General features: G+C 36.9%; 1 protein-coding gene across 1 annotated transcript in view; it reads right to left on the bottom strand.

Annotated features, from left to right (window-relative positions):
* Positions 1-1,526: 1,526 nt before the first annotated feature.
* SLC7A11 (solute carrier family 7 member 11) overlaps positions 1,527-14,065 on the bottom strand; it is an 80,052-nt gene continuing 67,513 nt past the window's right edge. Inside the window, exon 12 of the mRNA XM_047798886.1 lies at positions 1,527-6,884. Within this exon, the coding sequence (XP_047654842.1) occupies positions 6,820-6,884 (65 nt within the window). The 3' untranslated portion in view covers positions 1,527-6,819. The remainder of the gene's footprint in view (positions 6,885-14,065) is intronic.

Genomic DNA, 14,065 nt, shown 5'->3' with positions numbered 1-14,065 from the left:
CCCGCCACAGATGAGGTCCATTCAGGGTGTCAAAGCACCCCCTCCCTCAGCTGGACATCTTGTTCTTGTATTTCAGAGCACCAGGCCAAACCAACCTCTCTCCCACTCCTCAATTAGCAGACTAGTCCAATATCATGGCGAACACATTCCATATCTAAATTAAGGGATAGAGCTGGTCTGTAAACTACAAATCCCACACAGTCCAACAGCTGCCAGCAAAGCCTTCCTGAGTAACCAGACTACTTTGCCACTGGGCTAACTTGATTCCATTGGTGCCAATTACCGATGCTTGCCATAGACTATGAACGGCATTTAAATACATTCACATACAGTACCAAATGATATGTCAATACACACATACCAATACATGGAGATTTTTCTACTCCTTAATAGGTAAAAATGAAATTATTGTTACCAGGCCAAATTTTAACACAAAGTTACTAAACCCATGTTTATTAAGTCAATGTAGATATACATACAGTAAAACAACATAAAAGATTCAATCATGAGATGAATTCTGAGTCAATAACTAAAAACCATCTCTACCAGTGCATCACTACCATCTAATCTGCTCTATGATAGGTAAAAACCAAGCTCTATGAAAACCAGAGTCAAGTCTTTGTCAGAAAACTAGGACAAATTAAGTTCTTGAAGCGTTCAGTACAAGAGGCCATCTGTCCTGCCTCTTTCTGACTTGTACTTATGAAACTGCCGGTAGTCAACATTCCACATCAGTGAAACAATTCTATATGTTTGTTCACCAGTTTGGCATAAAGAGAAGACACTGTGTTACATGGTAATAAGCAATTAAAAAAAAAAGTACATCTGATACTTATGTTTGCAGAGTTCCCAAAATATTGAGAGGTACCACTGAAAATTCATTAACTATTGTGCTACAATCCATCTACAAAAAGAAATTTGGGGCAAATTCCTGTGTTCACAATAAGCACAGGTAAAGTGGTATGCCACTCTCCAAACATGGATAATGTCCAAAGGTGAACACTGTTTTCAAAACACAAGTATCAATAGTTAAGTTCTAGATTTATAGCAGTAGTAATAACATCCCCAAAGGAAAACCATTACGCAGAAAACTTCAAAAAGAGGACCAAAATAATCCCAAACTACTTACAACCTTGGAGGGTTCTTGTGGTTTGCATGATAACCACAACTATATATACTTTTTTGCTTACAGAACACTTAAAAGTGCTATAGGGTAGTGTTTGAAATAATTAATATACACAGTAGTTTAATGTACGTCATTTCTATTGTTATAAGCATATATTCATCTGAAAAAATCTGTTCTATTTCCAAAGTATTTTTACTTTATATTACATTAGTTAGTAAGTGGAAATTTGGAATAAAGGAGAAATGCTAGAGGAAAAATTCATTCAGAAATCCTTTAAAATAAGATTGTCCCAGAGTTTCCATCATAGCTCAGTGGTTAAGGAACCTGAACAGCATCCATAAGGATGCGGGTTTGATCCCTGGCCTTGCTCAGTGGATTAAGGATCCCATGTTGTGTGGCTGTGGTGTAGGCTGGTGGCTATAGCTCCAATTCGACCCCTAGCCTGGGAACCTCCATATGCCGCAGGTGCAGTGGGAAAAAGACAAAAATATATATGTATACATATGGTCCCATCCTAGAACCAGAAAACCACATTGCATTGCCTCCTGCTGTGCCAAAAATGTGCTTCCGAGCATGCATAGAATATTAATCAGTAGGAATACATGGGGTCTAACTTCACAATCCTCATTTAAGTGGACTTAAACCAAAACCAAACCACTTTCACAGCTGGAACATCTAAAGGCCTAATCTGTTTTCCCACAAGATGCTGTGTGAAAATATCTTTTTGCACAAAGTACTCAAAATATAGCCACTGCTGTGAAAGAGATAACTGTGCACTAGTCTTTTTTTCTTTTTTTTTCTCTCTCTCTTTCTCTCTAGCTTTCCACATGGCCTTGAGAGGCTTCAACAAGAGGTAATAAGGAATCAGGAAGCAAGTCTTCTGAGAAATTAATTCACTTGAAAGCCATGCTTTAAAAAATAAAATCAGTAGTACATACGTTGAGGGAAAAAAATGTATACTCCCTTTCAAACAGTGCACCCATCTGTATGGCTCCTAGATACCTAATGCTCCACAGTTTCTTAAGAGAATTGTTAACAAACTGTGAAGGCAGTTACTGATACTAAAAATGTACCCTTGATCCAAGCAGCCAAAATACACACATGTAACAGGTAACTATTTGGATACCGTAACCATCCTCCAGTGATATTTTAAAGCCAATGATAACAGAGAGAATGGGGTAGGGATTTCCAAGAAAGTAATTTCACACTAAGAAGATTAGGTAAAGTGTATAAAATTAAATTAAGACTCACTCCTATCTTGAAAATATCACATCAAAAAAAAAAAAAAAGGAATCACTGATTCATTCAAAGAAAACAGAGAAATGGTTCAAAAAGATCAAGTTACTATGTCGTTGATATGGGCGGGAAGAAAAATATCCCACAACACACAGAAATTGGTGAACTTTCTCTGAGACCATGATGTATATATACCTTTGAGAATTTTTATCAGACCTAAAAATAGACCAAGCATTTACTTTCAAGACTCCAATTAATTTGAAAAAAAGGAAAGATTATCTCCCCCAATTGGCTATTAAAATATCTTTTTAAAGAACAGTACTAATAATATCTAGAGTTTGCGCTTTTAGTTTATAGATAGAGAAATTAAAAATACTGTTTATGGAAAAATTAACTTAAAATACATACATAGGTAATAATTCTTTTACCTACACATAAATAATGTAAACAGAAGCTGTCAAGATGACTCATTATCTAGTCTAGTTTACATCCTCTAGGAGTTTCTTCTCAGTTACACAATTCCATGCTTTAATTCTTGACTTTGTATGGTTAGGAAAGTAAATGTAACTCTATAAACATTACCAGCACCAACATACGGTACATTATGTAGGGAGAAATGAAGTAAGGTGTTACTTAAGTAAAATAAAATTTCTTGACTCATCTGCATTCAAACCCCAAATCTATATTTCTTTCCAAACTAAGAAAAAGAGCTACCTTTAAAATCCCATTTATTGTTTTCCTGTCATTCAGAACTGACACATGAAATATGTCCTACGTGAAACTCTCTCCTTATATATCACACGAAATAGTAAGAGAAATCCACTTGTAGTTATACATAGATATTTCAATTAACTCACAACTTTATTACTAAAAAATATATCCTACTAATACCTCATGCTTATTTCTAGTAGAAAAAGTACTGGGAGTACTTTGATTTTTCTCACAGGGAGAGATGCAGGTTTTGTAGAGCCTGAAGTATATATAATTTTACTAATTTTCTTCAAGAAAATTTTTAATAAAAAATTCCCAATTCAAAATTAAGTACAGGACCTTGGAAGGGGCATGTCTAAGTGAGGGGCACTGAAGCTTACATTGCATTAGCATCTCAGGATATCCACCTGTGTACAGCAGATGATTTTTAATATTTCATTGGCTATATTGTATAAAAAATTAGACCAAAATATTAACTCCAGCCACATGTTACCTTTCATTTTCTGTGACTCTGACCTCTAGTTTCTATCTTTTCATAACCTATACCTCTATGATAAGAAATCAAGTGTAGGTTAAAGATGCCCCCTTTCTCAGCTAAAGACTGACTCAGTTCAACACAGAATTCTATTGAGTTAGGTAATTATACTCTTGTTAACCACCTGTTTATAGATCAAATAACAATGGGGGAAACAATTTGACCAGACACATAAGACAATCTGGAAAGTTGTTTTAACTTACATATCTTAGTGTTAGAGAAATGGCCATGAATTGCTAATGTAACCTAATAATCTGTCCTAATTTTATGCCAGCAGAAGCAGGGAGATATGGTACAAGCACATGCACGCTTGTGTGTGTGTGTACACACGTCTCATGTTTATGGTCCGTACTGAAGCCAGCCAACTTTTCTAGGACACATCTTTAATCTCCTAAAGACAAGAACAGGGTCTACTTCCAGCTGACCAAGTCACAATTTATAACAGTTTTCTTCAACTGAACAAAGGAAACTAATTTAATATTTTCAAAAGGGGGTCAAAATGTTTACTGAAATATTCATAAGTGTGGAAGGAGAATCATTCTATTTTTAAAATCAAATTGTTTTAGCTTTGGAAGTCTTTACCAGATCTGCTTAATTTATAACTAAATACTTGAGAATTTATGTACCAAAAAAGCAGAATATCTGAAAACAGTGTATTAGTTGTCTTAAACTACATTGGCCACTTTTACTTTTTGTGTTCTAATGAACTCAGAAAATGTATTTCAGCATTTGAATATGCACACTGGTAAAAATATATCACATAATATTTTGATATAAAATATGTATGAGAAAAAAATTGTTCTAAATATATGAGAAAATTACTTAGTATAAAAATACACATATATATAAAAGTGCAGGAGTGTTCAAACTATAATCTGCTTGGCGTAATACCATTTCAAATAAATTCTATGAATATTGATTTGATGTTTACAGAAGCCCCTATCTTGTCATGATGTATCCTAAGAATAAGTAGAGATACAACTTAATCCTCATCACTTTAAAAAAAAAAGTTACTGACTGACTGTCCATCTGGTTAAAATGTTATTACAGTGGTGTTAGAAATTAACAATGCAAAAATCATTTTTAAAAGTGATAAAAAATGAGTATGTTATCTAGTTAGCTTGTATAATGATATATTTAAAGAGAAATTAGAACCAGACCTAAGGAAATAAATGAGGAGACCTATCTGCCACTTTTGATATAAACACGTGAACCTCAGGAATAATCAAGAACTATACAAATGTCTCTGTGAGACTTACTTTTTTTTTAATTTCAGAACAAAAAAGTCCAGAAGAGTTTTCTGATTTAGATTATAAGAGCCTTGACTATAAAAAAATAGAATATAAAGGAACTCTATTTTTACCTCTAGCAACAATTTAGTGGGGAGAGATATAGGCAAATGAATATAAGAAGCATGGACCACAGATCAAATTTTGAAAACTGTATGAAAACCTATGATAAGGGAAAAAGGATGGAATTTTTATGAATTTACTTAAAGACCCAAACACTAAATTTGGCTGAAAAAATTTTCAATCTTGGATATATTAAATTGAAACTTAATTAAATGAAATTAATTGAATATAATTTTGAAATCAAAATTAATGAATTGGAAATTAATGAATTGGAATTTCCTCAAATTATCATCATTCCACTTTGATCAATTGTCTGTGAACTCTATGTCTGCTCTTAATGATTTTAATCAGTGTAATTCTTCCAAATTTTATTCTTTTTAAATGGATAAAAATTAAAGGATGAAAAATACTCTGGCCATGGCTGTTTAATCCAAGGTATATGTAAATAATAGTTAAAATTATATTATTATTTGAAAGTTCCACAAGAGTTTCTAAACCTAGTAAAATAAAACCTGTCTGAATATACACATTTCATGCACAGTTTCTCCTTCTTTCAGTGAATTTGTTATCAGTTATCTCTTTTACAAGTTGAATGATAATTGAGATGAGAAAATTACTGACAAAGCCTGGACACATAAATGGAAAAATTCTTAGAAACATTAGTTTCAAAACTTATTTAACAGTGACATTTCTTCCCTTATTTTTATGTAAATATATCTTTTCCTAATTTATATGGATATTTTTATCCATAGAGATATTTTAATAGAATATAAAGTATACAAAGAAATGTAAATCATCACTATATAAAAATGGCTATGAAATTTAAAAGTTGTTTAGAATCAGTAACATTGCATAGAGAACCATAGAACTGATCATAATATTTTGGGCATTTTCTTTCCTAGTGATTTCTGTCTATGTTGTTACTGTAACTTGATGATTTAAAATGTACATATTTAGATATATCCATCAAAGGGCAAATTATTAGTGAAACAAGTGATTGGGCTTGAGGATTTATTACCATATTGATTGTTACCTTGCTCTAAGAAAGGTGTTACATCCTTCCTTGATCAAATAGACCGTCATGAAAAAAAAAAATGGCACATATCCACAGCACTTCCTAATATTGAGTGAAAAAAATCCTAACATAATACATTCTCAAGAATTTTTTTTACTTAAAAATAACTCCTAGATTTGCCTCAAAAACAATATCCCCTAGAATCTCTTCTTTAATGAATTCATTAAAATTAGGCATACCTCCTCTGTTCTTTGTTCAAAATGCTCTGTATATAATCCATTAAAATGAGTAATATCTAAGTTGATATTTGTGGGAAGCAATGCAATGCCAATGTAAAATAAATTTCTTTCTTTCTGCTGTCCATAATGATGACATATGCTTTTTATCAAAAGAGTAGAAAACACTTTTCAAAGTACAGTTACCTACAGTATATAAAAACTGTTTTTACAAAACCCATATGTACAGAAAACATCTCAGTCTTCAATTTGAAGGTTCTTAGCCATGGATATGTTACAGAGAACATAACCAGTTTAGTTACCACTAAAGTAACTGTCAATTCTGTAGTCTTTTTCCCTAACAGGTAGGTATCAGGGATTCAATGCTCACGCGAACTGTATCATTGTTTATCAGCTTTCTATAACTACAATGAGTTGTAACTAAATTTCTTAGAAACATGTTTGAAAAATCTAAAAGATAAACATAACTGATTCCTTTAGTCCATTTCCAAAGTTGCAGTCCTCTGGATTTTCATAAAATGGCGTGAAGATCCATTTTTTAAATTTTAGCCCTTTGGGAAGAAACAAGGCCAAGGATGGATTGCCAAGATTTCAAATATCTTAACTCATTATTTATGACAATCTTCTTCTGGTACAACTTCCAGTATTATTTGTAATGTTCTGGTTATTCTATCTACAAAGAAATAAAGGAGAGAAATTAAAAATGCACAGGAAATCAGAAATGCATAAAAAACAGCAAATGTGAATTATTTGGGATTGAGACTGAAAACATACAACCACATATTTCATTGAGCCCTTTCAAGAATTGTTTCATGAGAATCTTATCATGCTCAATTAATTTATTTGTCACTACTATAACTTCCCATGATGGCTTCTCAGCAAGAATGTAGTAATATTTTGTGTTCAAATAAGGACTTTTATTCATGAATCAGGAGGCTGAAAATATTTTGAGACAATAGGACTAAGATATAAATGTTCAAAAAATACACTTCATATTCAGTCTAAAATTGGCTTGTTGTTTTTGTGCCTACAAGAATACATCCAATTGCTCAGCAAAATCAGAAGAACCAGAGTATAATTTCCAGTATCAAACCTGTAGTGTATTATTGAGCAAAGCATCTTATCTCCCAGGGTCTCATTTGCTTCATCTGTAGAATGATGGATTTGGGAGTGACACTGGTAAGATGGAGGGCTGGGAGGTCCCAAAGCTTGTCCTTCCACCAAAACAAACCAAAAACCAAGAAAAATAAACAGCTACAAAGGAAGAGAAAACCTCAGGGAAAACTCAAGACAACAAAGAAGCCACAGCAAAAACCCAGCAGGGCTCAAAAATCAAGGAGGGCACATAGAAAAGTATAGGAAGCATTCTGCCCACATGGCGTCACCCCCCAGTTAAGAGCTGTGGAGCACCAGGAAGAATCCTCTGGGGAAAGCTCACCACCACATGAGGAGAAAGAGAGCAGAAGGACCTTATAAGCCTCACCACTGTGGATTTTTGCAGCTCTTGGTAGAGAATCTCTAAGTCTTCAATGAAGCTGACCCCAGCTGGTGGGATGCCTATGTAACCTTTGCCTCCCATATCTCCTCCCAGAGGCTAGAGCTGTTGCTGAGTTGACACCTGCCCTCAGGGGGCCTGGCTGTTGCTTTGCCACCCTCTCATGGATTGAGTACCACAGCACATCTTCATATATGAGGACAGACCTCCAACTACACTTTGCCCACCTCAGCCATGGATTGGAGCTTTGTTCCACCATTAATAAGGTGACCTCTCCGGCCACCCTGGAGGCAGGGTCCCAAGCCATGGGCTTTGGTTGCCATTATTGAGGCTGCTGTTGCCCTTCCCAGGTTCAGGACTCTTATCTGTCACTGCTGAGGTGAGCTTTTACTGCCCCAAGCCTTGCCTCCAAGGTTCCAGGTCCTGACTCTGACTTTTGGCATTGTCACTACCTTGAGCCCCAACCCATGGGGCAAGGCTCAAACCCACCATTGCTGGGACTGGGCTGTTTCTACCTTGAGCTTCACCCCTATCCCAGATTAAGGCTCTGAACAATCATTGCCAGGGGTATTACTGCTGCTCTGAGCTCTGCCCCTCAGGTTTGAGGCCTAGTCTGATCCATCGCAGCTGGGACCAAGCTACCACTGCCATGAAGCTCACCTAGTGGCCTTGCTGCTCCTACACTATGGCTGCTCCTACACTGAGTCCTAACACATAGCTTTAACAGACAATTACTGGAGTTGTGCTACAGCTATCCTGTGAATGCTCCTGAGGTCCAGAGTTGAGACTTTGACCCATGATCCCCAGGCTGTGCTGCCATCTCACTGTGCTTTCTGGACTCAATCCACCACTGCACCTTGCCATTCCAAGGTCCTGGTCACTTCTGTATTCCCTCTTACCAGCACAAGTATCAACAGTAAGCTCATGAGAACCAGGTACCATTTCCACAGGATTTCCACATGTCTTAACCCTAGATGCCTAGGTCACAGTCACAGCAAGCTCACATATGCTCCAGGACCCTGATACTGCAGTAGTTCCATGTGTGCCTGATCCTAGAACCCCAGTTCCAATAGTGCTCTGAGAGCTCCGTCAGCACATCAGACCAGGCACCAAGAGGGGTCTCCTCAGCTAAAGCATCCTCCAATGGTCAAAAGAGTAGAGGGAAAGCAGCAAGGCCTCAGCAGCCTTAGCGTTTGGAGATCCCAATAGCCCTACCTGCTACTGCTACCTGCAGGTCCTCTATAGCATTTGCCAGTAAAGATGGTCACAGACTGGCCAATTTCAATTTCACCCAATGGAATGGCATGGAGACTCCATCACTGTGCTTTCTCATGAACCAAAGATACTGCATCCCACCCAGTAGAGGAGCCCACAGCCACATCCAGGTAAAGGACTTTCCTTACTAGAGCCAGTTTGAAAAAACTGGAAGAGGTGACTTCACCCTCAAATGCACAGATATCAACACAAACCATCAGAAACATGAAAGAACAAGGAAATATGACAACACCAAAGCAATGCAACAGTATTGCAGCAACTGACCCCGAGGAAATGGAGGTCTGTGAGTTTTCTAAAAAAGTATTCAAAATAATGGTTTGAAAGAAGCTGAGTGATATACAAGAGAACACAGATGAATCAGTGAACTCAGGAACAGTATAGAAACAATATGAGAAATTCAACAAAGAAACAGAAATCATTTAAAAATAAGAAATTCTGGAGAAAAGGGATACAACTAATAAAATGAAAAAATGTGATAGCTTCTACCATAGGCTTAATCAGGCCAAAGAATGAGCTTCAAGACAGATCTCACCAGTTAGAGGAGAATAAAGAAATTAGAATTAAAAAAAATGAAAAAAGTATATATGAACTGTGGAACATGACCAAAAGAAATGATATCCATATTATAGGAGCTCCAAAGGAAAAGAGAAGGAGAAAGACACATAAGACTTACTTAAAAATATAATGGCTGAAAACTTCTGAATGGTGGGGAGAGATATGGCCATCTAGGTACAGGAATCTAAAAAATCCCTAGGTTACACCCAAAGAGATCTTCACTGAACACATTGTAATTAAGCTTTCAAAAATCAAAGACAAAAAAAAAAAAAAAAGGGACTCTTGAGAGCAGCAAGAGAAAAAAAGAACCATCACATTTGAGAGGATCCTAATAAGGCTATCAGCAAATGTCTTAGCAAAAATCTCACAGACCGGGGGGAATGGGTTGATATAGTCAAAATGCTCAAAGAACAAAAACTGCCATCCAGAATATTTTTCCCAGAAAATCTGTCATACAGAAATGAAGGCAAGATAAAGACTTTCCCAGACCAACAAAAGCTTAGGGAATTCACAGGCCTGCCCTACAAGAAATGCTAAAAGAGTTCTTTAGGCTGAAACAAAATTTTAAATGCTAATCAGTAACATGAAAATATATGAAAGTATGAAGAAGAGGGAACACTTCCAAATTCATTTCATGAGGCCACATTACCCTGATACTAAATTCAGACAAACATACAATAAGAAAAGAATATTAGAGACTAGTATCCCTGATGAATATAGATGTAAAAATTCTTAATAAAATATTAGAAATCCAAATTCAACAACACATTATATGGATCATTCACCATGATCAAGTGGGATTTATCTCTGGAATGCAAGGATGCATTCAACATAGAACTGGAAGTTTTAGTCAGAGCAATGAGGCAGAAAAAGAAATAAAATGTTTCCATATCAGAAAGGAAGGAGTAAAAAGATCTCTGTTCACAGATGACACAATCATACATGTAAAAAACCTCAAAGACAGCTAAAAATCTGTTAGAAGTAATAGATAAATTCAATAAAATTGCAGGATACAAAGTAGACACACAGAAATCAGTTGTTTTCCTATACATTAACAAATAACTATCTGAAAGAGGAATTAGAAAGCAATTAATAATAGCATCAAAAATTAAAATACTTAGGAACATGTTTAACCAAGATGAAAGAACTGTACCCTAAAAATGATGAGATTTTAATGAAAGAAACTGCAGAAGACACAAACCAATGGAAAGATATTTCATGTTCCTAGACTGGAAGAAGTAATATTGTGAATATTTTGGATGCAACATGGGTAGACATGGAAGATATTATGCAAAGTGACGAAAGTCAGACAGATAGAGACAAATAATGTATATCAGTTATGTGCAGAATATAAAAAAAAAAAAACTGAACTAGTGAAATTAGAGCATGGTTACCAGGGCTGCAGAGTAGAGAAATTTAAGAGATGTTGTTTAAGGATACAAAACAACTAGAAACTAAACAACTAGAAACAACTAGAAACTAAACCAATTCTGGAGATCTAATGCAGAACAGTGATTATAGTCAATACTGTATTACAAAAGTTGCTTGGAAACTAAATCCTAACTGTTCTCAACAATGACAGCAACAAAAGAAATGACAAATATGTAGCATGGTAAAGGTATTAACTACTCGAGCATCATATTGCAATATATAAATACATCAAATCAACATATCCTACACCTTAAATTTACACAATTTATGTGTCAATTATCTTTCAATAAAAAATTAATAAATACAGAAGACAGGGTCTCGCACTAAATCAGGGGTTCTCAAAGTGTAATCCTCAGAGCAGCATCAGTAGAGTCACCTGACATGTTAGGATAACAACTTTTCAAACCCCATCCTAGATCTACTGTATCACAAACTGAAGGTGGGGCTCAGAAATCCACGCTTCTGACAGACAGTAAACTGTAGGGACCACTGGGCTGAGTGATTTCTCAGGTCATTTTACCTGGGCAGCCGTAGAACGCTGTGGCTCTACTTTCCTGAGATATTAGGCCTTGTTCACCTCTTATCTTTGTAATCAGTCCCCACAGAATCTCTTCAAATTATTACTGGTCCTGGAGCCTCCTGGAGCCTATTGTCTTGATGATTTCAGACTCACATCATCTCTTATCCAGACATGTCATCTTTCTTCTCTTTTATGACTTGTCACCTGTAATCGTCCCTTCCAAGAACATTTAATGCCACTAAACAAAGGTATGTTTTTTTCATCCTTTACTTTATAAGAGTGTTCCAAGTTGTTTTCCCTGGCACACTAATTTTTATAACATCCATTATTTAATCACAAAGGGCCCAGCAAGCACCATTTTGACAAATGGTAAACTCTGTGTAAATGTTTCTTGAATAAAATATATTTTGTCACAGCCAACTCTTGACATTGAAATATATGTGGGGCACAGGGGAGCACTCAGAGCAGTGAAAGTTCATGTTTGCAGAAAAAGGAAATGATAAAATTATCCTAGAAAACAGACTGTGGAAAAGTAGGTATCAATTAACAATAAGGGAGATGTGGCTTTTGTAGGCAGAGATGGAGTCAGGACTACCTGGTAGGTTGAAACAAGAGGTCTTCCATGGTCAGCGCAAAGCAGTGGGGTGAAGTCAACTGGCTCTGCAGCCCTTCCTCTCTGGAAATTCCTGCAGTAGCTTCCTGAGCTAGTCTCTGCAACAACTGCCTTTCTTGAGTGAGTATGTGGGACAGAAACTATTCATGCATTTATCTACTGACATTTTTCTGTTTTTTTTTTTTTTTAAATGTTACATCATTTTTTCCATTCTTTCTTTCTTTTTTTTTTTTTTTTTGTTTGCATGCACAGCATGTGGAAGTTCCCAGACCAGGGATCCAACCCACACCACAAGAGTGACCCAAGACACTACAGTGACAATGCCAGATCCTTAACCTGCTATCCCCACAAGGGAACCCCAGAGATTTTTCTGTCTATTAACAACTGCCTTTTTCATGCAGTATCTGCTCTTCCATGTCCCCAAACAAAAGCCTTTTCCAAAAGCATGTCTGCATTCTGGAGTCCTCGGCATTTTGCTTTCTTAGACATCTTGCCCATGTCACAACACTACGTGGGTTCCAGACAAAGGGAGAACAACTTAAGAGAGCTTGTTACTTCACCCTCCTTCCTCAAAGCTCAACCTGGGTCTTTTATTCAGTAGCATGTCAGAGCCAAAGAATCTTCTGCAAGTTCCCGTCATTGCACAGTGGTTAATGAATCTGACTAGGAACCATGAGGTTTCGGGTTCGATGCCTGGCCATGCTCAGTGGGTTGAGGATCCAGCGCTGCCATGAGCTGGGGTGTAGGTCACAGACATGGCTTGGATCTGGTGTTCCTGTGGCTGTGGCATAGGCCAGTGGCTGCAGTCCGATTCGACCCCTAGCCTGGGAACCTCCATAAACCGTGGATGCGGCCCCAGAAAGACAAGAAAGAAAAAGGAAAGAAAAAAAAGAATCTTCTGATTCTGAATACCTAGTCCCTTCTTTGCCTCTATGTTCAGTCAGCCCTGCTGATAGTCTCCCCATGGCTTTCTTATCCTCTCCCTTGGGATTTTTTTTTTTTTTGTCTTTTTAGGGCTGCGCCTGAAGCACACGGAAGTTTCCAGCCTAGGGGTCGAATTGCAGCTGTAGCCACTGGCCTATAACCCAGCCACAGCAATGCCAGATCCGAGCTGTATCTGTGACCTACACCACAGCTCACAGAAATGCTGGATCCTCAACCCACTGAGCAAGGCCAGGGATTGAACCTGCGTCCTTATGGATGCTAGTCAGATTCATTTTCTCCAAGCCATGACGGGAACTCCTTCTCTTGGGATCTTGAGATGTAAATAATCTTTATCATGTTGGATGTTTGAGTATAGTGACTGCTTTTGGCTCTGCCTAGCTGTTAGAACCACACCAACCTTCCCTTCCACCAACCTTCATCTATGGCCATGGCATCAGACAGCAGTGCCCTGCAGAGGAAGCCTCCAGCTTGTCTAGGAAAGTCAAAGAGCATGTGGTCTCCAGCAACAACTCCATACATATAAGGCCCTAGCCCCATGGCAATATTTCTCTAAAGTCGAACTACTGAGTCCACATGTGGTGTTTTTAGTTGTGTAAGCTATAAGACCAAATAGCAATTGTGGTATTTTTAGCTTTGCTTTTCATGTTCAGTAGCTGTTCTTGAAATCAGCTGAAACAGCTACTGACCTTGCACAATCTAATTTACCCAATCATACCTGGGACAAGCACAGGAATTATACCCAAAATACAGGAAGCTTGTGAAGTGCTAGCAGAAAACCCATCTTTCCCAGAAATCATAATAAGAATAATAGTACCTATTTATTAAAAAAAAAAAAAGGTTTTAAAACCTTTTCACGTACATTGTCTCATGTTATCCTCATAACAAAGATAGTTTGGGCTCCTAAGAAATGCAGACAAACTCAACTCTTTTAAAACACTGAACCACAGACTTGGTGAAGAGCCTGTCCAATGCATTCGGCAGCTTTCAGTGAAGCATCATAAATGATCTTATCACGACACA

The sequence above is a fragment of the Phacochoerus africanus genome, chromosome 10 (genome assembly GCF_016906955.1).
Source record: "Phacochoerus africanus isolate WHEZ1 chromosome 10, ROS_Pafr_v1, whole genome shotgun sequence".
Taxonomy (NCBI): Eukaryota; Metazoa; Chordata; class Mammalia; order Artiodactyla; family Suidae; genus Phacochoerus; species Phacochoerus africanus.
The sequence above is the reverse complement of the archived record's forward strand: the minus strand, read 5'-3'. Positions and strand labels throughout refer to the sequence as shown.